The following is a 13,662-nucleotide window of genomic DNA, read 5'->3' on the forward strand; positions in this document are numbered from 1 at the left end:
ATATTTAAATGTCAAAGCAAATGTAAAAAAACATTGTTAGTGTTCTCATCACAGCCATGGAGACCAATCAATATTTACTTTCAAAATGTTCACCTCAGAACTTTTAAAGCCAAAGGGGCAAAGCCTACAGTCAGTATCGAAATGTGAATAGTCTTATAATGGTCCTTGGTATGGTAGCTATAATTTTGTAAAATTTAAGCCCAGTCGGTTCAGTAGTTTTTGCACCTATTAGTAATACACATACAGACAGACACCATTAGATTTTTATATAATAGTATAGATATAGATATAGATGAAACGTAAAAATTACCTAAAACTTCATTAATTTATGCAATGTACAGACAAAACTGTAATCTCTATATATAAATGTGAAATTCGGATCTACGCTCAGGACAAACCATATCACCTAGAAGCATGATATTTTGTATACATATTCCTCTCATAGCGTAGGCAGACAATAAGAAGCGATTTTACAAAACTCCCAATAGGCCCCACCCCACAGAAGGTCAATGTTAGCATGGAGTTCGTATAGGAAGAATAATTTGTTTTGGGGTTTTGTTTAAATTAGTCTGCAATTTATTTAATTATCAGCTGTTAGATTAGAAATTTAAGTTTACTAAGGTTGTTTCGGACCATATAAACATCAAATTTGTGTGTCAGTGAAATTAACCTAATTCATTTTGTGGCATTTTAGTTTTATCAACTTCTTATAATATTTATTTGTGATTGATTAGTGTTGAAGAAAGTAGAATTGAACTTAGTTTTTTATTGCATTTTAATTTTTAAGAACTTATTATATAGTTCTGTTAATATTTTTGTAGTTGTTTAAACCGTTTCATAGTACAGTATGGACACAGAGGTTTTAAATGTTAATGGCGAATTCGTTCCACACAATATCATTTACATCAGAGGAGATGGTGCGTGTTTATTTACTTATCTCATTCATAATTAACCTTACACACATACACACACTAACTGTGTGCGAAGCACTTGTTGAACATGTTGTGATGAACTGGGATTACTTCTCAATCTTATCCCACGACAGTGACGGGAATAATTACCTCAATTCCAGGTAATATGATACCTGGAATTAATATTCAGAATACTTCTATGAAATGTCTAAGCCGTTTACCTTTGGTGGGTTGTGTGAGCTTATTGCGGCTTCACAATTATTCACATTTGTTTTCGAGGTTTACCGGAATGGTGAATTATTTTTCAAGTTTGGTGATGAACGTAATCACGTGTAAAGGCTCAGATTTCCACAATCGCTGTCTGGCAGGCACTTTCCACGACTTCCCCTGGTTCTTACGGACTACCCCCATTTGATTTTAAAAGGTTCCATTCCCTTTGAAAGTGTGCTTCACCCTCACCATCGAAAAAGCGCAGGGACAGTCACTTATGATTGCAGGACTAGACTTAGGCCTAAGAGAAGATTGTTTTTCTCATGGAGAATTTTATGTTGTATGTTCACGGGTCAGCTCAGCTACGAGTCTAATGATGCTAGCCAGCACCTAATGGGCAAACAAAAAATGTTGTATACAAAGAAATGCTGTAAATCATCAAAAATAGTATGAATTACAAACAAACTTTTAACTGTGATTTTTACCATTATTGTAAAATGAAATATAAAAATGTTAATAATGTATTGTTTATATAATGTGATTTAGGTATTTTATGACAATAAGGCACCTAAACACCAATTATTTATTAAACATTTCAACCAATTCGAAAGGTCCGTAGCGAAGCACGGGTAGATTTACTACAAACAATCTTAATTCCAAAAAGGAGATAAGATTTCTTACAAAATGTATATAATATAATGAAACTTGTATAATTTTCTACATCATTTATGGAGTGTTTTTATGTGACCCCAAAAAATATAGGCTCTATAGTATGAAATGTTTTGTATCCTCTATGAATACATATGTCAATTTTGGTTAGGTTTTTTTACTATACAACACAATGATGATTTTTGTTTCTTTCAAAAAAGTTATACCCCTACTGCAGCACACATGCAGGAAAAGAAAATTTCCATTTTATTTTTGGTAAAATTACTCATTAAAACTGTCAAGATTTATTCTCTATTTAAATAACATCAGTGTAACAAGTACTTAGGGTTGCTGCTACAGGGAAAGTGTAGTGTTTTTTAGTGAAATCTCAAAAGGCCTAGTTTAGTTATAGAGACTTAGGTAATAGCTTGAAAATTCGCTTATGTAACATACAATATAGGGCCTAGTATAACTTCCTTATAATCTTTTCATTAATTTTGTAACTTAACTATGCAAACTGCACTGGCATTTTAGAGAATCCAACAGGCAATTCCAGGGTTAGTTTATATTTAATGTATCATATAAACACAAATATTAAACAGCTGTTCGAAGAGTAGCGTGTAACATGACATAGAATGCTAGTCAAGTGTTTTGTTGTACATCAGTGCAGCTGTATTGGATTGGTCAGTGCTATGTAGCCTTCTGAGAGAGTGGAACTAAAAGTCAAGGTCATTTATATTTGCCAACAGCTAGTTAGTTGCATGCAAGTCCAAGGTCAACCTCATTCTTTACTACTTGGCTAACCTTTTAATAGCTCCTGACCTGAATTAGGACAAGTTGTAACTTTTCTGATTACTATCTTAAACACTGTATTTTACTATTCGACCAGCATTTTATAATTCATTTGTTATCTGTATCAATAGTCAATGCTACTACTAATAAAATAATATAAAAACAAGAATATTTAAGAACCAATCTTTTAGTTAACCTTCAGGTCTACTCACCATGTCTTTCATAATTAATTTTTGCTGGTATTAATTTTTGACTAATTTATTAGGTTAATTCTTTTTATCTGGCAGGTGCGTTGTGAAACCCATATGAAGAAAAATATTAGTAAACAGTGATACAGAGTAGTGTTTCATTATTTTGTTTCTATATTTTTGTTGATTCATTAGTTTGCATTTTCATTTTTCATATTAGGTTTTTTTTAAAAGAAAACAAAAATGAGCATGTTGATAGGAGCAACAATGCTATAATTTCAAAGCAACCTTTTACCATAATAAATGTCATAATAGATCAATTAGTGGGCCATTTACTCACTTCAATTCATGGTATGATAAATTTATTTCTTTAAGATGCACATTTTGAGCAATGTTAAACACTTAGATGAAAGCAATTTTTGATCATATAACTTTTAAGTCTTGTGATATGTATAAGAAGGTTTTATAATAACAGTTAATAAATCCATAGTTCTGAGTGGAAATAGGGCATTGCTAGTAATCAGAAAGTTGCTCTTGCCAGTTCACTCCTACAACCTAGGACCTAGCTGTCCTTGATCATTAAGCTTCCGATTTCAGTCAGTAACAAAGCTGTTGAATAAGAAATCCAACCCAATATAATTTAGAAAATGACATTCAATCACAGATTAACATATTTAAGATGATTTATCTATATCTATAAAAGAGGAACTATTTATGTATATATATATATATATATATATACAGGGTGGTAAAAAAGTCCCTGGACAGTTAAATATTTTAAAAAATAATGCAGATAGAGCTACAATACTTGGTACAAAGTTACAGGGCATAAAACTCTATTTTAACACATATTCAGTGATCCAATCTTCAGGGGGACGGCCCACAAGGAGTCGGAAGAAAATCTTAAATGGAAGCATAGGTCAATATGCACATCAAATTAAAGGTCTTTTTTAGTAGAATACAATGCCACAAACCGCACTTCAAAAGGTTGACCCTGCACAAAATGACAGTTGTTCAAAGATTCATTTAATTTACATTGCTATTATACGCTTTATCCTCAGGGGGCACAGCCCTAGGAATCGGAAGAAAATTGTTAACGTAAGCATAGGTCGATATGCACATCAAATTAAAGGTCTTCACTAGTAGATTACGATGCCGTAAATTCAAGCTCAAAAGAATGCCTGAGTAAAAAATGGCAGTCGTTCAAAGATTCAAAATGGCGGATTCAAGAAATCTTTGAACATCTGCCATTTTGCGCAGGATCAACCTTTTGAAGTGCGGTTTGCGGCATTGTATTCTACTAAAGAAGACCTTTAATTTGATGTGCATATTGACCTATGCTTCCATTTAAGATTTTCTTCCGACTCCTTGTGGGCCGTCCCCCTGAAGAGTTATTGGATCACTGAATATGTGTTAAAATATAGTTTTATGCCCTGTAACTTTGTACCAAGTATTGTAGCTCTATCTGCATTATTTCTTTTAATATTTAACTGTCCAGGGACTTTTTTACCACCCTGTATATATATATGTATGTACCTTATGGACTCCAAAACCGCTTGACAGATTGTAATGAAACTTTCAGACATTATTAAGCATTATTCAAGGATAGTTTGCGTGAAGTTTGGTGCAGATCCCTCAAAAGGGCTCTGCCCCAGAGGGTTTTAAGTGGGCCAATGTCAGACTTTTTGAACAACTACAAAGTTTATAAATATAACTAGCTGTTACCCGGCAACTGTTTTGTAGGTTTGATTAATCACAACATGCTGTATTAGTCATGATTTGAAATAGTGCCACAATGTTTCCACAGAGTGCAGCACAGATAACTATTTTACTTTTGAATAAGTCCAAAATATACTAACCCCAATCGCAGCACACCTGTGCACTCAACAACGTTTATATTCTCCAATGTTAAATATGTTAACATAAAAACCTTTATCAAAGTATTATAAACAATAAAACGGATGGCAATGCCTTAATATTTTTATCTTTTGTTCTATACCCACACAATCTAACATAAATTATTAAGTGAATAATAATCGTGTGTGCTATCTCAGGTATTCAAATGCCTCTCAATTTGTCATTAACCCACCACATTACTGTCATTAAAAGAAGGAACTCCAATAATACTAATGCGAAACTTAAATCCACCGAAGCTGTGCAATGTTACCAGACTGACGATAAAAAAAAATGACACCAAAGTTTAAAGGAGATATAGTCTTAATCCCAAGAATACTGATGATTTCCTCCGAATTACCTCTGAATTTAATTAACTATGATTTCCTTTGTGTCTTGCTTTTGCAATCACCATTATAAGGCACTAGGGCAATCCCTGACTATCGTCGGTTTAAATTGAGAAAATGCATGCTTTTCAAACGGACAGCTGTATGTTGCGTGCTCAGATGGTATATCTGCCTAAAAACTGATATATTTATACACCTAATAAAAAAACCAAATAACGTTTTTTTTTAAGAGGTTGGTGGAATTGTTTATCCACTGGCAATTAAGTAAATTATTATATTTTTATTTTTGATATACACTTTTATTATTCATCGTAAAGAGCAAATTACCATTTAAAATAGGCCTAATAGTTGTTATGCGCAGCAACGCGCGCCGGGTAACTGCTAGTTTGCAATAAATGTACAACTGTATTACCGTGACATTTTCTCATTAAATTGAAAAAATATTCCTCACAAGACATCTATGTGTGAAGAAGAGGCCTCCGCACTCATTGACGTCACTTCCAGCATTTTTTCACATAAATAAAAAACAAACTAAAATAAAAATAATTTTCTATTTAACAATAATAACTTGTACATTAAAATTAAATTTAAAAAAAGTAAGATCCTACTTTAACTATCTAGTGGGGTTGTATAGTTATAAAGTGGCAGAATATTTCAGTTCTGGCGGGGAACATGAAACTTGAGGTGGTTATAGTATACAAGTCCCTGAACGTAAAACCGCCCAGACCCCAATTTTTAAGGACCTCGGTCGTCCGTAATGACGCCATGCTCTCCTTGTAGCAGCAAACCTAGGTACTCATGAAACCTAATGTTATTCATTTTAATTGAAAATCAAATCAAATCAGGCAAATAGAAACTCACTTAGTCTGCAGGTTTGCTGTGGGTGGGGTATTTTGCCTATTCCATGAAATGCAGAGATGGCATCACAACCTGTGATTGCAAGTAAAAAATTAATATGTTGCTGCAGATCTCTGGAGGTAGTTGAGAACACAAAACACTGAAACATTTTTATTATTTTAGTTATTAACGGCCGCCATTTTGAAACAACTTGATCAACCTGGGCCGAAATAATGTATTCAAGTAATTGAATGCCAAATTTCGTTAAAATCGGTTCAGGCATTTGGGTGTTATAACCAATGCATGGCAACCCAGCATCCTTTTACAGCCGCCATCTTTATGACGTCATTACGGATGACCGAGGTCCTTAAAAGTTGGGGTCTAGGCGGTTTTATGTTCAGGGACTTTTATACTATAACCACCTAAAGTTACAAGTTCCCCGCCAGAACTGAAATATTTTTCTGCTTCCAATCCCCACTAATCAGATTATTAGTATTTTGAAAATAAAACGTTTTAAAAATTAAATAAGGCAAATATGACAATCAATATGGTTCTTGTAATGGTTGGCTCTACTGACTATTGTCATTTTAGTTTATTATCATGTGTTAATTGTTATTGTTTACTTCTAGTTGATTGATACTAATAAAATACTTTTACCTAAATTATTCTATCATGATCAATTCTGATTTAATGGGTTTAATACATGGCGCAGTCGGTATTTGCATAGTTTGGGGTAACCAAAGGCTTTGGTTGTTTCAACTATTTATGTATTAATTAATATACTGACACTGAAATTTAACTTTTTTACCTATACAAACATATCAACAACTTTTGTGGTATCTACCATTATCAAAAAAGTGTATCATGGCTCATACACAAGTAAGAATGCCTGAACCTTTTTCCTTCCAACCAGCGGAATGGTCATCATGGAAAAAACGTTTCGAAAGATTTAGAACAATTAGTGATTTGGATCAATCATCTGAAGAAAAACAAGTGAGTACACTCATATATGCAATGGGCCCAAAATCAGAAGAAATATTCTCATCCTTCAAAATGACCAACGAAGAAACAAAGTATAAAACAGTCATGGACAAATTTGATGGGCACTTCAATCCAAAGAAGAATATTATTTATGAAAGAGCCAAATTTCTACGTAGAAAACAAGGACTAACAGAAACTGCAGAAGATTTTGTGACAGATTTATATTCTCTTGCTCGTACCTGTGAATGGGGAACGCTTGAAGATGAAATGTTATTAATGGTCATTATTATTGGTATGCGTGATCAAGATTTGAGTGATAAACTACAATTAGAAAATAAAGTTACATTGGAATCTGCAATAACTTCACTTCGCAAATCAGAAGAATTGAAACGACAAAAAGAAGAATTGACCCTCCCATCAATCGAAGCTGTAAATAAAAACCAACGTGCTAGATATGATAATGCAATACATTCATCCAAAAGAGAAAATAGGGATCAAGGGAGATTAACGTATTCAAGCTCAAATGTCAAGAGCTATCCCAACTCTTGTATTTGGTGTGGTTCAACCCCTTCTCATCGAAGAGGTCTGTGTCCAGCAAAAGATCGCAAATGTTCTAGGTGCAAGCGAAATGGCCACTTTTCACACTGTTGTCTTCAAAACAATGTTCGAGAAATAGACTTGGATCGTTCAGATGACTTTACCCAAATCGCTTATGAACCAGACCCATCGAAAAAATTCATTGGGTGTGTGTATTCTAGTAAAACAAAAAATGATCCCTGGACAATAAATGTAAGACTTAATGAAGACACTGTCAAGTTCAAAATCGACACAGGAGCTGACGTGACAGTAATACCATCCAACATAAAGCTAAGCAAAAAAATTGCAGTCCAGCCTACCCAGAGAACTTTAAGTGCGGCTGGAGGATCGCCTCTTTCTGTTCTTGGCACAATCACTGCAAAACTCTCTTACAAAGGACAATCGTGTATGGAAAAAATGTATGTGGCTGACAAATGCACAACGCCACTACTTGGCAAACCAGCAATAGAAAAACTAAAAATAATACCGGTTATCCGTGAGGTATCGAAAACTAATTTCAACAAATCTGCTAATGATTGGATCAAAAACTTTCCTGACCTTTTCAGTGGTCTAGGAAAAATGAAGGGGAGCTACGAAATTGAACTTAAAAATGATGCAAAACCTTATGCGATATCAGTTCCTCGACGGATTCCAGTACCTCTTTGGGAAAAAACAAAGAAGGAGATTGAAAATATGGTGAATATGGACGTTATAACACCCGTTGATCACGCTACTTCTTGGTGCGCACCTATGGTCGTAGTGCCTAAGAAAGATAGAACTCAGGTTCGAATATGTGTGGACCTTACTATGCTTAATAAGAATGTGTTTCGACAAACTCATCCTATTTGGGGCATTGATTATACGATGGCTCGAATAAAAGATGCCAAAGTCTTTTCCAAACTGGATGCCAACCATGGGTTTTGGCAAATACCTCTTGCAGAAGAATCTCAAGATCTCACCACGTTTTTAACTCCTTGGGGCCGATACAAATTCAAAGTTCTTCCATTTGGTATCACAAGTGCTCCCGAGTATTTCCAGAAACGAATTCAAGAAACCTTAGGATCTCAACGAAACTGTTTAGCTCACATCGATGACATACTTGTATGGGGTTCCAGTCAAGAGGAACATGACTTGATCTTAAATGAAGTTTTAAAAAAACTCAGAAATGCTGGAATTACATTGAATAAAGACAAATGTGTATTTTCTCAGCCAGAAGTACAATTCTTAGGACATCACCTTTCATCCCGAGGGGTTCAAATCAGCCATGAAAGAGTCAAAGCCATTCTTGAGATGAAACCTCCATCTGATATAAAAGAAGTACAACGCTTCTTAGGAATGATTAATTTTTGTGGTAAATACATACCAAATCGATCAGAAATACTAAAACCAATCCATGATCTACTTAAAGAGAAAAATGAATGGTTTTGGGGAGAACAACAACAGCATGCGTTTGAAAGTATAAAAAAACTTCTGACCTCAGCACCCCAACTAGCATTTTACGACCCTCGCTTACCAACTCTTGTGTCAGCAGACGCTTCTTCTTATGGTCTCGGCGGATTGCTTCTTCAGAAACATCATGATGGTAAATTCAGACCTGTTTCTTACATTTCAAGGTCACTTACAGAAGCTGAAAAATCATATTCAAATATTGAACGTGAAGCCCTGGCAATCACATGGGCTTGTGACAAGCTCAGAGACTATATAATTGGTAGAGAGATTGTAATTGAAACGGATCACAAGCCACTTGTGAAAATCTTATCATCTAAGAATTTGGATGACATTACACCTCGCTTACAGCGAATGAGGCTTCGCATGATGAGATACTCATATTCAGTGACATATACGCCTGGAAAACACCTTGCACCAGCAGACTGTCTTTCAAGATGCCCCATTCCAAGCAAGGAAACATATGACATGGAAGAAGAAATTGAAGCTTTTGTTCAAAATGTGGTTGAAAACATACCTACGACTGATGAAAACATAAACAGGTTACGGGAAGCTCAGCAAGCAGATCCCATCTTCAGAAAGATTGCAGTATACTGTCATACTGGATGGCCAGAAAAATCACAACTTCCATCTCAACTAGTCCCCTACTTCTCGGTTAAAGATGAGATATCACTGATGGACAACTTACTTTTACGCAATTCTAGAATAATAGTACCATCAAGTCTTTGTCAAGAAATGCTTCATAAAATACACGTCGGTCATCTAGGAGCCACCAAATGTCGAAAAAAGGCTAGATTCAGTTTATGGTGGCCAGGAATGGCATCAGATATAAATATGATGGTAGCTTCATGCCCAACATGCATCAAACACAGAGAAAATCGAAATGAGCCGCTCATTCCTTCCGAGTTTCCAAAACGTCCATGGGAAAAGGCAGCAATGGATTTGTTCAAGCTTAATGGCAAATGGTTCATTGTTATAACAGATCAGTTCTCGAGATATTTTGAGATTGCAACTCTACAATCGCTCACTGCATCTGAAGTTATTGAGAAATGCAAGTCAACGTTTTCTCGCCACGGTATTCCTGAAGTTTTATACTCAGATAGTGGAACGCAGTTTGGCATCACTAGTGCAGAATTCAGAAAATTTGCCAAAGAGTACAACTTTTTATGCAAAACAAGCAGTCCTCAGTTTCATCAGAGCAATGGCTCAGCCGAAGCAGCTGTAAAAATTGCAAAAGCTGTTCTAAAGAAGAACAAAGGAGATCCATATTTAGCTTTGTTGTCTTACAGGAACTCTCCACTTGCCAACGGTTACAGTCCAGCACAGTTATTATACGGACGCAGACTACGGGACAATTTGCCTACCTTACCATGTCATCTGGAGAAAAAGCCAGACTTCAGTCATCTCCGAGAGAAGGAGAATCATTATAGACAAAATTACAAACGAAATTACGATCGACGACATGGTGTTCGACCCTTATCAGATATGAACCCAGGAACCAAAGTTTGGATATCTGATTTGAAACGTGAAGGAAAAGTCGTAGAAAAGTTAAACTCACCACGATCTTATAAAGTACTGACGGACAAAGGAACCATAGTTCGAAGAAACCGGTTTCACCTACAACCAATGCCAAACATTCAAAAGGAAAGTTACCACAACCATCAAGCATCAACAAATAGTCAGAAGGATCATCGCCACAACCATCAACCATCAACAAGTAGTCAGAAGGATCATCGCCACAACCATCAACCATCAACAAGTAGTCAGAAGGATCATCGATCCGAGGAAGACAACGGTATGTGCTTAACAAACTTTTCAACAGATAACCGTAACAGTCAACCATTAACAAGAGGTCCGATGGATCATCATGAAGACATGCCAAACTTTTCAACGGTTCCTCCAAACACCTCTGGAATGTCTTCTGCTAACATAACAACCCGATCAAGACGACTTATAAAACCTCCCCAGAAACTCAACCTTTAAAGAGGGAGATGTAATGGTTGGCTCTACTGACTATTGTCATTTTAGTTTATTATCATGTGTTAATTGTTATTGTTTACTTCTAGTTGATTGATACTAATAAAATACTTTTACCTAAATTATTCTATCATGATCAATTCTGATTTAATGGGTTTAATACAGTTCTCCAACATTTTAAAACCCATTATTGTTCTTATTCTTAACAAATGAATGAAAAACATCAGTCTGAGTGAAAATTTTACATAGGCATTGATTTGCAAAAAGTTGTAAATTGCAGTAGATTTTGAATTTAAACATATGGTAACTGAATAAGAGCAGCCGTGGAACTGACATACCAGCCATTCGCCAATCCTTCTCCCGAAAAAAGCTGCACTGATACTCTCTGTCTCAACTCTCAATGATATGATTTAGAAGGTTTTAGTACAATTGATGTGCGATATAAAATTAATTTGAATGCTCTGTAACCTATCTAGGTATAGTGTATCCAAATTTCAATTAATTTCTTATTGGGTATCTATGAGTTGGCTGTGTGATAATTTTGTGTTTGTTGTGTTAAATGTAGATTAGAAGGGTTTTAATAAATAAGCACTTAAATTATTTTTTTTGTGAACTGTGAAATCTGTAGGAGATTTAAATACTCTTTGTGATTTGCAACTAACTATTCATAGGCTAAGTTCGACTCAATTTTTACCAAATTATCTAGGCAAAATATTGTTTAATAAACTGCAGGTATTTAAAATGCTTTCAGGAAATTTATTATTCAAGACCAAGGTAGAAAAATCATTTCTTCAAAAAAGCCTATTAGCCTACAGCATAGATTATGTCTGATAAAATTTAGCACTTTTTATTTTTAGCAATTTTAAGTTTAGTTAGTTTAGCTTTATAAAATTATTATAATTGTTTTGTAAACAATTGACAATGCTAGCTGTTTTCCAGCTGCGCTGGTTTTATGAAATGTATCTAATGTGACACTGAAGATCACCCTTAAAAAGATCCAGCACTGGACTTGTGTTGCAGACGGTTTTAAATACTTGGTTTACACTTGGGAAAGAAAAGATTGTTTAGTAGGCCTACCTGTACTACAGATCTGTCATAAAGGATGCTTAGTCAGTGATATGTTGTTATGTATATGTCCCTGCCGTAGGTGTCACCCCCTGATGAGCATGGGTTCTGCAGCCTAGGCACCAGTGTGGACTGTGTGAGGGCCGCTTGCTCCAATTCCAAAATAATTATTGGTATGTTAATCATTGTTATTTATTACATTGTAGTTATTATTTTCAATTGCAGGAAAGCTAGTTTTGTTTGTTTTAAAAGTAATTTTAAAATATTTATGATTAATGAATATTGGGCCTTGTAGAATTTGTTTTGACACACAAATGGTTTGTATAAATAAAAGCCAGCTAAACAGTTGAGAGTTTTCATATTTGCTAAAGTTTACAAAAAATGCATAACTTGGCTTACAGCAATGTTGTCATGCCCATTAATTAGTTTTGTACAGTTTTTGAGCTCAATAAGAACACTTAAAACAAGAATCTAGGGAGCAAACCAAAATATCCTAGTAGCAAATATAATATTGAAACCTTTTAGCATTAATTCAGTATAATTATCCTATACAATTTTTGTATTTAACATCAATTTTGAGTATTCCACTGCCTCTGGACATATTTTTTTACATCACCTTCTAACAAGTGCTGGCATGAGTCAAAAGTTGGTAGTTTTGTTATCATTCAAGCGAGTTCTCACTGAGGACATTGTATTTGGCTGGCTGTAAATTGGTTTGTTACTAACCTGACCCTGCTTTTTGTGTTTTGTACCACCTGCATTTATTTGCCAACACAATTTGGATGGTTTTCCAACACTACTAATTGCCATATGTGTAAAAAAAGAATATAACCTGGTATAAGTTTAGTTAGTTCCGCCTGGTCGTTTTATGTGGCCTGGTTAAAAAAAATATTTAACAAATCTTAATTCCAGCTCATGTGAACACAAACATGCCGAGGACATTTGGAGACGCATTGATCCATTCGTCACACTTTGACTACGCTGTGAAACATGACGTGGATCTTCCAACGGGACATCACACAGGCAAGCCACCCAGTGAGGCGGAGGCCAAGATCGGCCAGCTGATTGGAGACAACCTCGTAGAGGACGGTGCCACCCTGCAGATGGGCATCGGCAGCATCCCTGATGCTGTGCTAGCAGCTCTAAAGAACCACAAGGATCTGGGCATCCACTCTGAGATGTTTGCTGGCGGGGTTATCGACTTGGTCAAGCAAGGAGCCATTACCAACAACAAGAAGACTCTCAACCAAGGCAAAATCATCTCAAGCTTCCTCATTGGACCTAAGGAGCTCTATGACTTTGTGGACAACAATCCCTTCATTGGTGAGTAATGATGGGAATGTTATCTTTGTAAAACTGTAATTATTTTAGCTCTCGCTTGTTGTTAAACAACAACTAGCACTGTTCCGCTAATAGTAAAAACTTTGTTTACTTAAGGTGGCCACAGATGTGTAATCATGTGTGAATTTGTTGTACCGTGAAAAAAACAGGAATTATGCAGGAAATTGGATTTCTTGTCAGGAAAATCTAATTACAGTCCCCGGTCCGAGCATAATCGAGAATATTTCGAAGGTCACAGCAGAATCTAAAACAGCCTCCATGATCACGGCAAAATTGAGAAAAAATCTGCGGTCACGGCGAAATTGTCAGCATCTTCCACAGTCACGGCGAGATCGAGAGGGGTCACACATAGTGTCTACCAGTCACCGAAGTCATTGAAAAGTAACTAGGGGTCTGCAGTGCACCGAAAAAGTCGGTACGGTACGGGTCTGGCCCAATTCTGCCATCGGT

General features: G+C 35.6%; 1 protein-coding gene across 1 annotated transcript in view; it reads left to right on the top strand.

Moving 5' to 3' along the window:
• The window catches only part of LOC129004264 (4-hydroxybutyrate coenzyme A transferase), an 85,485-nt gene that overhangs the window by 37,803 nt on the left and 34,020 nt on the right, over nucleotides 1-13,662 (top strand). The window contains exons 4-5 of the mRNA XM_054432783.1: nucleotides 11,954-12,044; nucleotides 12,784-13,194. Coding sequence (XP_054288758.1) covers nucleotides 11,954-12,044; nucleotides 12,784-13,194 — 502 coding nt within the window. The remainder of the gene's footprint in view (nucleotides 1-11,953; nucleotides 12,045-12,783; nucleotides 13,195-13,662) is intronic.

Source organism: Macrosteles quadrilineatus, unplaced genomic scaffold (assembly GCF_028750875.1).
Source record: "Macrosteles quadrilineatus isolate MER2022 unplaced genomic scaffold, UCM_ALF_1.0 Scaffold_1__1_contigs__length_201487025, whole genome shotgun sequence".
Classification (NCBI taxonomy): Eukaryota; Metazoa; Arthropoda; class Insecta; order Hemiptera; family Cicadellidae; genus Macrosteles; species Macrosteles quadrilineatus.